General features: G+C 39.5%; 1 protein-coding gene and 1 long non-coding RNA gene across 2 annotated transcripts in view; one reads left to right on the top strand and one right to left on the bottom strand.

The window, feature by feature from the left end:
- Window positions 1–300: 300 nt before the first annotated feature.
- LOC125177869 lies at window positions 301–1,642 on the top strand. Its single transcript, XR_007156693.1, has 3 exons — window positions 301–361; window positions 1,007–1,192; window positions 1,371–1,642. It is a non-coding gene; the product is annotated as an uncharacterized LOC125177869 (long non-coding RNA).
- Window positions 1,643–7,306: 5,664 nt separating this feature from the next.
- LOC108679436 (protein piccolo) overlaps window positions 7,307–14,035 on the bottom strand; it is a 57,641-nt gene continuing 50,912 nt past the window's right edge. Inside the window, exons 8-16 of the mRNA XM_018168057.2 lie at window positions 13,718–13,855; window positions 13,223–13,448; window positions 12,799–12,921; window positions 11,903–12,040; window positions 10,888–11,019; window positions 10,125–10,280; window positions 9,787–9,915; window positions 9,225–9,329; window positions 7,307–8,729 (exon numbers count right to left, since the gene is read on the bottom strand). Coding sequence (XP_018023546.1) covers window positions 8,607–8,729; window positions 9,225–9,329; window positions 9,787–9,915; window positions 10,125–10,280; window positions 10,888–11,019; window positions 11,903–12,040; window positions 12,799–12,921; window positions 13,223–13,448; window positions 13,718–13,855 — 1,270 coding nt within the window. The 3' untranslated portion in view covers window positions 7,307–8,606. The remainder of the gene's footprint in view (window positions 8,730–9,224; window positions 9,330–9,786; window positions 9,916–10,124; window positions 10,281–10,887; window positions 11,020–11,902; window positions 12,041–12,798; window positions 12,922–13,222; window positions 13,449–13,717; window positions 13,856–14,035) is intronic.

Genomic DNA, 14,035 nt, shown 5'->3' with positions numbered 1-14,035 from the left:
ACATGGCATCCATTAATTATAGACGAATTTCTACAGTTATTTCTTTGTTTGCAATGCATATTTTTACAGTTCTATTTCTGTTTGCAATGCAAATTTATACAGTAATTTCGTTTGCAGTGTACAATTTCTACGGGGCATTCTTTGTTTGCTTTGTCAAGTTTCTATACTATGTTTGTGGTGTACAATTTCTAGGGTTTTCTTTATTTGCAGTGTACAATTTCTATGTCTTTCTCTTTGTTTGTTGCGTACAATGTCTTCAGAATTTTCTTTGTTTGCAGTGTACGATTACTATGTCGTTCTCGTGGTGATTGCGAGTGTGCAGATCTTCCTTTCATGCATCGACATTTTCGCCGTCATTCAAGTAAAGTTTCTTGATTTATTTGATCCATAAACTTAGTTTATTAATAGAATTTTGTGGGCACATAGTTATAATTACTGCTTGAAATCTTACTCGACTTCTATGGGGCACACGGCACTATAATTGAAATCTCAATTCAATCTTTAGGTTCAAAATTACTATAAATCCGATCGTTTCGCTAGATTTTGCCTCAAAATGGAGAATGTTCTGAAATGAGTTTTCTCTCACGAGTTCTTTAAAGGCAGATTGGGCAGCTGCTTTTTGTAGTTTATAGTTAATAATTTATTCAAACTTTAAACTTAAATAATTCTAATTTATTAAACCTTTTAAGTAATTAATTAATCCTTTTAAGTCTAACCGATTCTCAATTCAGTTATAAGATACGCGCTTATTCGCAACTACGGGATGTTACGTGAGCAAGTGATCCCACTTTTATCGTGAATAGTTGTTGAGAGAAGCTTTTTTTGTCCATTTATTTAATGATGGAAGCTTTAAATCACAAGTCATATAGAGCTTTACCTATTAGGACTTGAAGTCAAATAAAATAAGTCTTAAAATGACGTGTTTGCTTTGTTTATACACTTGGAAATTTGAACACTATATCAAATGTAAATTTGTTACCAAGCTATTCTGATGTATTTTTGTTAGAATGTTCGCTGCCTGATTTGGATATTCCTGGCTTGGCTGGTCGCCATTACCATCGCTTCGTTGGTGCTGCTCATCGTCATTGCTACAGAGATACAAAATTCCGGCATACGGCATATTATCCTAACGACAGCCATACTCATAGTCGACATTAATGGTACCATCATCGTCGCATCACACCTGCGGCAGGTCAATAAACGGTGTGATTAAAGCTAAGTGAAACACCCAATATCGGCATGTACGTATTACGAAACATTGAAGAAGTTCACAAACATTAAGCAAACTTTTAAAAGTTGTTCAAATCCAACATAGCTCGGTTTTTAATTTAGCATGAAAATATAATTATTTCATCGTCTCGGTCCATCAGGAGCGAAAGAGTGATGGGCTCAACCAGAAGGGGAAGGTCTGTCCAGCACGAGCCGGAGTTCCTGTGGCCGAGGTAGTTCCTCAGGGTCTGCCTCGGATCAGTTGGCAAGATGGAGGCAATGAAGGAAGGCAGGAGAGGTATTAGAGTGTCGAAATGGAGAAAAGCTAGTAACAAATTGGTTACTAAATGGTGACAAACTGGTAACAAGCTGGTGACAAGCTGATGACAAGCAGGGTGGCCCAGTGGATGGGCAGGGTGGCCCAGTGGATAAAGTTCAGTGTACCAAGATCTTGGCGCAGAGAGGCGCGGGTTCGATCCCAGCTCTGTGCGCCAGTTTCTGGTCAGAATCGGCGAGGAGGCCGGGCGGTTAAGCACAGCAGAATTGGAGCAGTGAGTTGAGAGTTCGAGACCGCAAAATGCTGTGAATGTCCTGCGATGTTAAGAATCGGCGACAGGCCTATGGCCTAATAAACGCTGAAACCGCTATTATTATCATTATTATTATTATGACAAAGTTCTGAGAAAGTGGCGACGAAATGGTGGCAAACCTGTGACAAAATGGTGACAAACCTATGGCAAACGTGAAAAAGGTGACAAAATGATGAAAAACTTGTGACGAACTAGTGACAACTGTGATGAAAAGCTTGTGATAAACTGGTGAGAAACGGGTGACAAAATGGAAAAACCGGTTGCAAAATGAGAAAACTTGTAAAACCTGGTGATAAAGTGGTGATTGAGTGGATATTAAGTGGTGAAAAAGTGTCGACAAGGTGTTGACATAGTGGCGACAAAGTGGTGACAATCTTGTGACAAAGTGGTGACAAATAGTGACAAGCTGACGCGTGACGACAAAGTGATGTAAAGTGCTGACAAATTGGTGACATTCCACGCATAATTTCGTCAAATCGAATTCGACCTTGACCTAATCAACAACGATGCTATTTATTGACATTACGCTCCTGCAAGCGTCATCAAGATTTTTTTTTGATGCGCTTGGTTTTCCCGGAGTGCCATAAACGCTTGGTTGGTTAGGCGCGCAATGTGGACCAACACTTGCCGTTTCGGGCCCTACGTGAAAACACAATTCTGACAACGCTCGAAGGATTGTAACGTGTTAATAAATCAAGCTCGGTTTGAATTCTACATGTAAAATAACCCTTTACGTGTTTTTTATCTTTGTAAATCATTATCTTAGATGTAAAATTGACCTGTCGGGGTTTTTGGGGGTCAATGCCAAATCCGACATGTTACCAGAAATCTGGTACTATATTTTACGTAAATTTCATACCAGAAAATACCACAACATTACACTTACCGGCGCTACCTACTCTGGCCTAACCTATTCACGCTGTCCCGACTAACAACCTTCTTGCAGCCAATGACTGGCTTCACTAGCACACTTGGACTTGGACCGCCTTTCTAACTTCCTGCAACGTCTGGGACAAAATTACGGCCGGACGCGCGGCCGATCTTGCAGCCGGCCTAACGGCCAATCACCAAATTCAATGACCAAGAAATATCTCCCAAAGCAATGAACGTAGCTCGAGGAAACTTGGTACACGTATTCATTATGACCTAAAGGCAATGTTTAGCTCGTGAAAAAATGTTCTCAACAGATCTATCGCATTCATACCGGTTATTACCTACCTTGTGTTAGAAGATCTATCAAAACCGTTCATACCGGTCGAGTCGGCAACGATGCAAGATCCCTGCTTTCCTTCTGTCCTGGTGCCCTAAGTAAGATAGTCAAAAGCTGCATAATGAATGCAACGCAAATTGAAAGCTGCGCTGCACATAAGGCCAAGGTATGTTTTGAATTAACAGAATTTGCCGTGTCAAACTTCCGCATCTTGATAGTAACCAAAAATTTGACCCAAAAAAGTAACGCAAAAGCAATGAACATTTTTAAGCTTTCATAAATCAGGCGGTAGGAGGCCAAGATTTACGTATTCATTGCTCCGCCATTTTTTTAAGAACCATTGGCCCAGTTGCGCTCGGCTATTACGTCTTAGAATCGTATTTATATTTTGAAATGATGCTGTGAGCCTGTGACCGGTTGTGTGATACGGGAGCTTAGACCGTCTAGAATTAAGGTACATGTAGACTTGTTTGTTCGTGTGTTTATGTCTTTAAGCTACAGTATTTCATTCTTGTCTGCGTAATGAATATTTGCAGGTTTCAGTCTGCATATCTCGAAATTCATTAGTATTTTTCAACCTCTATTGGTTTAGATTGCAGCGTGCTATTATTGTGAAACAGAATTTCTTGTTTTTCCTTGATGCCCAGCTTTTTAGGATAATCAATATCAGTAATTTAGATGAAAAATATCAACGAAGATTTTTGAAATTTGTGTGTGTGTAGTCTACACCATTTATTGCTTTTTATAACGAGAAAACTTTTCAAGGTGTTATTCTGGCAGGTAGTAAGTAGATATATGTATATACACTAGTATTCTTAGGCTCTTAGCCCTGGCCCCTGGGTATCATTGCTATACAGTATACAGTGAAATGTTTCACTGAATATATAACAAACCAATTATATGTTTTTAATGTCCATAAATTAAGATCAATCATACAAAATATGAGGCATTGGCTTAGAAGCTTTGTTTCTATATATCAGCAAAACTCTTGAGTCTATTTTCTTTAGCTAGAAAAGGACAAAAATTTAGTCGAGAGTGTTCAAATACCTGTACCAAGGATAATTCCGGAATTAAAAGGCAAGCCTTATGAAGAAAGGTTAAAGATTATGAAGATTCCAAGCCTCTGTTTTTGACGTCTGCATGGTGACCTCGTTGAAGTATGCAAGTATACCTACGATTTATACAAGGCCCCAGAAGGATTACTAGAATTTGAAACAAGAACCAACACCAGGGGCCACGGCTATAAACTAAAAAAAATGCATTGCAAAACATCAATGCGACAACATTTCTTCTCGCTTCGAGTCACCGACATGTGGAACAGCCTCGATCCATGTTCAAGGTTCTAATCGGGTGGAGAGCTAGAGGTCAGCATAGCCCAAGTCCACTGTGCGATTCATATACCTTCCCGAGCGTAACGCAGCCGGTCATCTTTACGGCTTTCGACACAGAGCGCCCACCACAACAGTGCCGTTCATTCACAGGCCCTGTTTCACAGCGCCGGATCAGGGCCGGACGCAGCAGGCCCTACCTACAACGCCTTACCCCGGCCCTACTCCTAACCTAAGCAAACCTAACGTAAGGCGTTGTAGGTAGGGCCTGTTGCGCTACGGCCAGTTGTGCTCCGGCACTGTGAAGCAGTGGCTGTGTTTTTTTAAAGTTGGTGTCGTGATATGAGTCACTTACACACAGGTCATTGATCTGAGGCTATGTGTAGATATTGCATTCTGATGGATGGCGTTGGGCCCATGGCCTGTTTACGAGTCAATTTTGTTACCAACGGCTGCGCTCCCTTCTAATCAGCACAACTCCGTCCATTTTGGGAATTTCTGGAATATATTCCAGAATTCTCACGGACATGGACAAAATATATATATATTACAATTGTGTAAAAATGTAAGAAGACGCAAATTTAATTGAATTCAAAGGCAATAGTTTATACCTTCTTGAGTCTCTGCGATGTCCTGAAAAGTTAGCTGAAATCCGCAGTTGGCTTATGTTAGCTTCATTCAGTTAGCTGAATGAAGTGAGCAAACTACATGCATTCAATGCGCCTGATGAATGGTTGCTCGTTTGGCTTTCGTCCCTATCCCATCACTTAACGACGCATGAAGGTTTTCTTTTAATTAACCTTGGTCCAGGGTTGCTGCCCATATGAAAAGTTCTGTGCAGGAAAATGATTTGAATGGAGATGCTTCAACCTAACAATTGTGGCTACAGAGTTCAACTTATTTATACAATAATTGAGAAAATAATTAAAGTGAATTGTTAAATTGTAATAAGTATTAAGGTAATCATTAAAAATCTCGTCTAATAATCTCTAATAAGTACCTCTATCAGTTTCTTTATAATTTTTAATAATTGGGCTTTGAAGGTAAAGCCAGCTTCTGCCTTTAGTTTGTAAACAAGGCTGGCAGATGTGCTAGGGCTGCATTAACGTGAGCTTTGTTCACTTGGAGCAATAGTAATTTTTCACCGAATAACTTAATAGAAGAAGGTTTAATGCAAACGCACGCAAAAATGTCGTTTCATTAATTTATATGCTCTTCATTGCACAGTCATTCAGATTTTACTAGTAAAATTAAGAGGTAGATTGTGTATATAAATATGACTTTTTTAGCTAACAAAATTTCGGTGAATGACCCGAAAACTGGTCCTTCTTTAACCGAATGGGCAATGCTGGTTTTTTTCAGTCGTCCCCCGACTCCGAGAGTCACTGAGCTGTGACGCGAGTGAGGAGCGGGCCCACGTCGAACTTTTTGTAATTGTAACCCGAACCCGAATTGTAAAGCAGGTATGCCGACCATGGGTATGCCGACTCTATGCTCGCCGTTTATCGAGGCGAATGACACCTAAAAAACTGCGTATGGTCTTCGTTGTGAATTCTGTCTTGAAGTTTACCGACGAACTCGGACATTATCGTACTTTTTCCTTAGTTAGAAGTAATTCGTTCATCCACTTAAGTATATCGAAAATCCAAAAAAAAGCCGGAAGATTACTGAACGCTGTTCAGTTCAGTACCGCTGTTCAGCGGTACAAAAAGCGCACAATGGGCTCCCTCTTCTAAAGAGCTCTCAAGATCTGCTCATCTGAAAGTGACTTAAATACTGAGCTGAAAGATTGCAAACAAATTTTTGTCAATAATGCAATACTGGGTTGGCCAATAGATTCATCAACAACGAAATCTCAAAGCTTCGACCGAACCTAACAGATTGAAACTAAAAGTCTCAATACGTATGCATTTCTCCATAACTTTATCTAGTCTGTTCTTGAACGTGTTCACACCCGGAGGGCCAAAGATGTCATCCGGGAAGCTGTTCCAGTGTCAGTGAATCGACCTCCAAGTGTAGTCCCATAGATGAGTTGCACCGCAGTTTTTTTTAGCTTATAGAAGTGGCCTCTGAAGTTAGTTCTTGTTGCATATTCTAGTAATCCTTCTGGTACATTTTAAAAACTATGAGTATGCATATATTAGCCAGTATAAGTACAGTCAAATCCAACGAGCTCCCGACGCAGACATCGATAACATAAGGGGCCCCTTAAGTCTAAACGATTATGCGGCTTGATCAAAAGCTTAAGTTAATCGATTGACTCAAGCGTGATTGACCGTGTAGGAACCCATTTGACACTGGAAACGATGGAAAGTTTGGTTGTCGAAATTGATTGATGGAAAGATGCGCATTTTTGGGAGGTATTATTATTATTATTATTTTTGCTCGAATTCACTTCACCGCTTTCGCGCCTGATCAAAGAAATTGTTGTTACTTTGAGACCCTAAAACATATTTGATCACCTGCCAGTCTACTGTAGGTGATTACAGATTTACACCTATAATTTGTTAGCTACGAATAATTAATTGTCTTAGCCGTTCTGTAATTTTCTCCATCCTCCAAAACCAATGTTATGTACCATTAAATGTTTAATGGCTGGTTTTATGTGTAGTCAAAGCCCTTGTACTTGCATTTCTAACGGTTGGAACAAGCGCTAAAAAGTAAAAAAAAAGTATTCGGTTGGCACATTAGAACTCGTCCCTTTGTCAACCCGGAGTATATTTTAATGTTTGTGTCACTGATAAACCAAGTCTCTTGAGGATGGAGTCTGGTGACGATCATGGAATCTCTGCTTTCACCCAATAATTTTACGAGTGCAATTGGACTACAATAACTGATTCTAGAATCTTGCCTCATGATGATGAATTATATATTCATGTGTTGTCCGAAAGGTGCAATGCCTAAATAAATCTTTCTCACGCAGAAGCCGTGGGTTATCAGGAGTATAGGCATTAAATCAAGTTATAGAATTCAGCTCGTAGGAATATTTATTATAATCATTGACATGATGATCTAAGCACTACGCTTGATATGACTATATCACATCATCTAGTTTCTTATAATTACATTAGTGTGTTCAATAGTTAGAAAAGCACGCATAAAGAACTATTTCCAAATGACTAATTATGATGCATAAATACAAAAACACGCCTTCGAACAGATTTCTGACCAAAATCCATTTGCAGACATAAAAATACATACATAACGACAATGCATACAACATCAACTGGAATAATGTGGAAGTTCGTAATTGACATTCCACAATGATAGATTTGCAAACAGACGAGTAACAAGAAGCAATCAGTTTTGATAACGAATTTTCAAATTCAAGAAGGTAGACTGTAGCAGAATTTGCGTACGGAACCTATAATGTGTTCATGGGGTTAGTTCTATTTGTAATATGCACTCGAGGGAGCTCGCATCTCCTAGCAGCCACATTGCAGGCCCAAGTCAAGGAAAATTAAAAACTGACGTCCATCTTGGCGACAGCGATGTTCATCATAGTGATGCAGTCCTATACTTCCAGTTTGTATTGCTGCATGCATTTCCTACGCCCTAGTTAGTTTCCTATTGCTGCATTTCCATTTTGCTTGATAGACCCAGCTAATTTCGAACCAAAATTAAATTATGATGGAAACGTGAAATACATTTTTAAAATTACAGAGGGAAAACGAGAGTAAAAGTCACGAGCTTGAGATGAGTTGCAGGACTACTGCCAAAATACTCATACAGAATACTACAAGACGTTCGACTCCCTTTAAATAAATAAAATCATTTAGTTTTTTTTCTGCTATACCGAGTTTAAAGCGCTCTGACTGATACTCTGCTTGGGCGCAAGGCTTCATTAACGAATGTATGTCTGAGTTCAACAGCAACGTGGACACAAATTTTTGTAGGTCGAGATGTGACGTGCACTACAGCAACAAAAAAATAATAATAAATTAATCAACTTCAATTCGAATTACCAGATGCCTTAAAAATTCTGATTTCATAAGCGTGGATTTTTCTGTTTAACGTACCGTATTACCCATTAACGAATGAGTGTAGGAGCCCTACAAGAATTAGGTCAAACCTCATACAAAGGGATAATTAATTATACATGGCTTTATTGCCCCATAATTACTTTCATTTTGATCAGAATTTCGATGATTGAATTTCGACGATTCAAGAATTAATACACGCGAAGAGTTGCTACAATTTTTCTATTAAATGAAAAAGAAAGTCGCAGCAGCATTAGTGTTTCCACCATGATATCATATGAACTTCAAATCAATTGCTGCCGCTGATCATGAGGTTGTGAAGGGCGTTCCTTCTTCTTTTCCAAGGCCCTACAGACACAGCGTGGAACTGGATTAACCGGAACCAGTCTTCCGTCCCAGAACTGTCTCGATCCTGGAGGAAAATTTTATTCAAGTAACTTTTTTGCCATAAAAACAGAGAAGCAATTATAATATAACAATAGGATAATCAATCTTAAATTCCAGACAGAAAATTATACTTCGAATTGTCATGGCTGGGATGATTGTTGCATGACGTGAAAATCTCATTTGAATATTACACCTAACTTTATTCACTTCCTAACGTTATCAAACCACGTAACAATACTAAACTGTGGGAACGGATTATTGTGCCGAATCACATTATAGAGAAGAAGTTGATGTGCCTTTACTGCCTTACCTTGAAATAGAAGGACTCTTTGGTGACGAGGTCCTGCCTTACCTTGAAATAGAAGGACTCTTTGGTGACGAGGTCCTGCCTTACCTTGAAATAGAAGGACTCTTTGGTGACGAGGTCCTGCCTTACCTTGAAATAGAAGGACTCTTTGGTGACGAGGTCCTGCCTTACCTTGAAATAGAAGGACTCTTTGGTGAGGAGGTCCTGCCTTACCTTGAAATAGAAGGACTCTTTGGTGAGGAGGTCCGTCACTTCGAAACAGTCCGTGTCGGACTCCGCCTCCCAGGACACGACGCAGCGACTCAACAGCCACGGCTCCTGAGCCAGAAAGGAATGATCAATCGGTATCAGTTGCGGAATAACGAGCAATAAACATTAACTAGGTGTGTTTTAAAAGACAATAAACGGGAACTGAACACTGATCAAAAAGTGATCAATAGGAGTGGTTCAATTTTTTAAAGATATTAAAGGTAATAAGCATGATTTGAGCAATAATTATGCTATATAAGTAATAAGTATACCTATCATGTAAGTAATAAGTATGCCATATAAGAAATAAGTAAGTTATGGACATTAAATCTAAAGATCATCAGAATCATCATGAGCGGAAATGCTCATGTTCTGAACTAACGTAATTTTCATCTTCTACGTATAGCATCACATGTTTAGAAAACGTTTGACCCAATACGAAGCTCCAGGAATTGATCAAAATCTCCTAAGACATCAAAGTGTGTCCGCAAGACCCATGATGAAGCTATAGCGAGGAGGTGGGCACCTTGTAGAAGGACTGTTTTGAGGGCTTGGCGGGATACTTGAGAGCCACGAGCGCGGTCTCCTCAACGCCCAGGTCCTGAGGCGTCAGCAGGCGGTCCTCATACGCGCTGTCCTCCACGCTCTTCTGCGCCTGCCAAGGACATCACAAATACCATCACGGAAAGTTCTTCCTTCCTCATCATCACATCAATCAGTGTCACATTACAGGTATAGACGACCTGATCCACACAAAGCAAAAACTTTACTAGGAATATTAAGTAGAAAAAAGGCTTTCTACTTAATTAATATTCCTAGTTACTATGCTGTAAAGACGACACAGTAACTATGAACAAGACTTGCCTTGCCCCTGGTGACGAGGACGACGTACACAGGCACCATCTTGGGAGCTCGTCCTCGCCTCGTCCAGTTGTTGGTCTCCTGCGTGAGCAGCAGCAGACGCCCCCCTCTCACCACCTGGCCCCCCACCGCCCCCCACTCCAGCGTCTCCACCACCAACTGTAGCAGCAGAACAAAATACGTCAGTCATCTAGGCGACAGTCAGCTAGTCTGCTCAGCTAGTCGACAGTCAGCTAGTGTGCCTATCTAGTCAACAGTCAGCTAGTCTGCCCAGCTAGTCGACAGTCAGCTAGTGTGCCCATCTAGTCAACAGTCAGCTAGTCTGCCCAGCTAGTCGACAGTCAGCTAGTGTGCCCATCTAGTCAACAGTCAGCTAGTCTGTCCAGCTAGTCGACAGTCAGCTAGTCTGCCCAGCTAGTCGACAGTCAGCTAGTCTGCCCAGCTAGTCGACAGCAAGTCTGCCCAGCTAGTCTGCTACTTTATTTTTACCACTACAGCGACTACCAAACTCATCTAGCTTCATGTCGCGGCTACTCAACACGTGCCGCTCTTTATATTTTAACTAACATGAAAGACTAAAACAAATTCAAAGTAGATCTATGTTAAATCATATGAAAATACAGGGGAGCCAACTGCCACATAGGGAGCCAACTGCACGCAATGAGTAACTTTGTATCAATGAATACAAGAGTAAAAAAAACTTGTAAAGTTCTACCGGGAATTTTAGGCCAGACCTAATGGACTTAGTAAGGGTAATGGACGATACCTTATGCAGCTTATCAATGTCGTCAGAGTGAGGGGTGGCTGAGGGGAGGCGAGGCACCCTCAGGGGCGTGCTGTTGCCCACACTCATCGATATCCTTCGCCACAGCTTGTACGAAGAAGCTTCCTTCGTCTCCTGCTCAATATACAATCCTTAGTCAGTATCGTTGCAATTCCACCATGACAGAATCAAAAGTGTTCACAAATTAATATTATTATAATAATATTAATATTTTTATTAATAATATTATAATATTAGATTATAAATTAATATTAATTAAGGACAAATGATCAATTATATCGAAATAATATGTTTGCAGAATAGCATTTCCCGCCACATTACTAAACCCACTAAGAATATTTCTCCATCAACTACAAATAGGTTCACATTTGGATACGGCACCAAGTTCAGGTGATATTTCCAAGAAAATCAACACATCTCAACTTGAATTCAACGATGTAATTAAATGAATGGAATGTAGGAAACAACTGATACATAATTAAATCCTACCTCACGTGCTTGAAACTCCCGCGAAATAAATCACGTGATATGTACAAGCTTCGAGAGAAATTGTAAGGATTTCAAGAGGATTCAAGGAAAAATATGATTGTACATAAAAGGAATTAAAATGATACTCAAATTATGCCAATGATATTAATATTATTTCAATTAAATAAAATGAAAATTTAAAGATGATTAACGAGTAACGAGAATAGTACTAAGGCTTCAATAAATTGATATTGATGAAGACATTGAAGCGATGCGTATAGAACAAGTAACGAGAACGGTATTAAAGGCTTCAATAAAGTGATATTGATGAAGACCTTGAAGCGATGCGTATAAATGCGTATAAACAAGTAACGAGAACGGTATTAAGGCTTCAATAAATTGATATTGATGAAGACCTTGAAGCGATGCGTATAAATGCGTATAAACAAGTAACGAGAACGGTATTAAGGCTTCAATAAATTGACATTGATAAAGACATTGAATTGGTGCGTATAATACAATATCGCACGTTGTTCATGTGGTGCAGGCGGCGCTCGAGTTCTTCCTTAGCGGCGCGACAGTCGCGGCGGCTGGGCTGGCCGGGCGGCGTGCTCTTGTGTAGGCGACTCAGCAGCAGCGGGTACTTCGTCACGCGCTGTACCGGCACCTGATACATAACCAGCAGCTCATTTGTCTATTTTTTAAAGTATATTTAAATGTATAAAGTTAAAGTACCTATATCTAAGAGTATATACTAAAAGTATGTTGAGAAGTATAAAGTTAAAGTACCTATATGTAAGAGTATATACTAAAAGTACATATATACTAAAAGTATATTGAGAAGTATAAAGTTAAAGTACCTATATTTAAAAGTATATAGTCAAAGTATATGTAGAAGTATAAAGTTAAAGTATATGTAGAAGTATAAAGTTAAAGTACCTATATTTGAAAGTATATAGTTGAAGTATATGTAGAAGTATAAAGTTAAAGTACCTGTATTCAAAAGTATAACGTTAAAGTATATTTAAAAGTATGAAGTTAAATTTTATTTAAAAGAATATAGGTAATGACGCAATTAAGGGTATAATTCTCAATATTTTCCGGTATCATCCTGTTGGCGTGAAAGCATGAACGTGTTCTTCATGATTGGATATCAGAACGAATAATGGATTTAAGTCAAGGGAATAACACGCAGCTTTTTCTTACTAAAAACATTGGTTATACAAATATTTAAGTCAATAAATGAACTGCACAATACTCAGATTACTTCCAAAGTCCAGGGAAATGACAATAATTAATTAAAAAGGTAGAGTTTTGATGAAACAAGGTATAAGATATCGATGAAGCGAACAGAAGACAAAAGGAAACTTGCCTAAGTAGAAGCACTTACATGCGAAAGACAAACTAGAATTTAAATTAAGTTACCATGAGGAAGGAGTGGAGATTCATTCTCCTGAGTAAGGTATTCTCTATCTGCGACACTCGCAGGAACACGCGTAGAAGTTCTTTTTCTTTCTCCAGCGTCTGAAGCAACACCGACGCCTCACCCTATGGAAGACAATTGTGTTCGAAAATTATCTGAGGTTTACAAAAATGCATGATGAAATATAATAATTTGCGGAGAAACAGCGACATTTCAGAGGATTTAAAGTGCCAAAAAGTGTTTTCTAGAACACGATTTCCTCTGTACATTTATATTCAATGTTAATCTCAAATTCAAAAACAAAATAGCGAGAAACAAACAATCGAAAAACAAAAGCACAATAAAAATCAATTTCATAACTTGGTCCTATCAGAATCATGTTTTAAACCTGAAGCGACTACAGTGAAAATTTTACACAACACTCACGTGTCGCACGCAGTAGTATTCAAAAGCGTCCATCATGGTATTGGCTTCTAAGAAAATTTTAGCAATATTGACAGTAAGTAAATCTTCATCGCCGCTTTCTATGGCGATGTCGTAGGCGTCTTGTAATTGATCACTGAAGCGCAGGCTCTCGGCCGACAGCTGACCGACGTTAAGGAAGATGTTGTTCAATTGGTTGTCCGACAGGAGGCCCGCTACTTGGATGGGCCTGATGGAAATGTTCACAAATGAATACAAGTGAGGAAATTGGCAAAGTGGACAAAAAAAGGGTGGCTTGTACAAAATTGTACACAATTAATCACATAATTGAAAGAAATTAATCCGATAATTGAAACGCTTTAGTCAATATCTGATAGGACATGAAATTGCACGGCAGAATTACAAAAATTCAAGTAGTCCACATATAAAAATAACCGATAGAAACTTGTCGACCTAAATAATCTTATTCTTTTACAGAAATCACATAAGGCGCCTGACCTGTAGAACTGATCCATGATGATCTTCAGATCTCTGCCATACTTGAGCTCCGTCTCGATGATCTCGGACAAAATTTCCCGGCGTTCCTGCCGACGGCGAGAGCAGCGCAGGCACACGAGAGGCGCGTACACCACGCCGCTGGCCACACGCAACGATAACATCAACAATCCTCTTACACCTCACTGACATTAAGTATAGTGTGTGCCTTGCAGAAGCACACCTCACTAACATTAAGTATAGTGTGTGCCTTGCAGGAGCACACCTCACTGACACTAAGTATAGTGTGTGCCTTGCAGGAGCACACCTCACTAACATTAA

This window comes from Hyalella azteca, unplaced genomic scaffold (assembly GCF_000764305.2).
Source record: "Hyalella azteca isolate HAZT.00-mixed unplaced genomic scaffold, Hazt_2.0.2 contig5371, whole genome shotgun sequence".
In the NCBI taxonomy this organism is placed as follows: Eukaryota; Metazoa; Arthropoda; class Malacostraca; order Amphipoda; family Hyalellidae; genus Hyalella; species Hyalella azteca.
The sequence above is the reverse complement of the archived record's forward strand: the minus strand, read 5'-3'. Positions and strand labels throughout refer to the sequence as shown.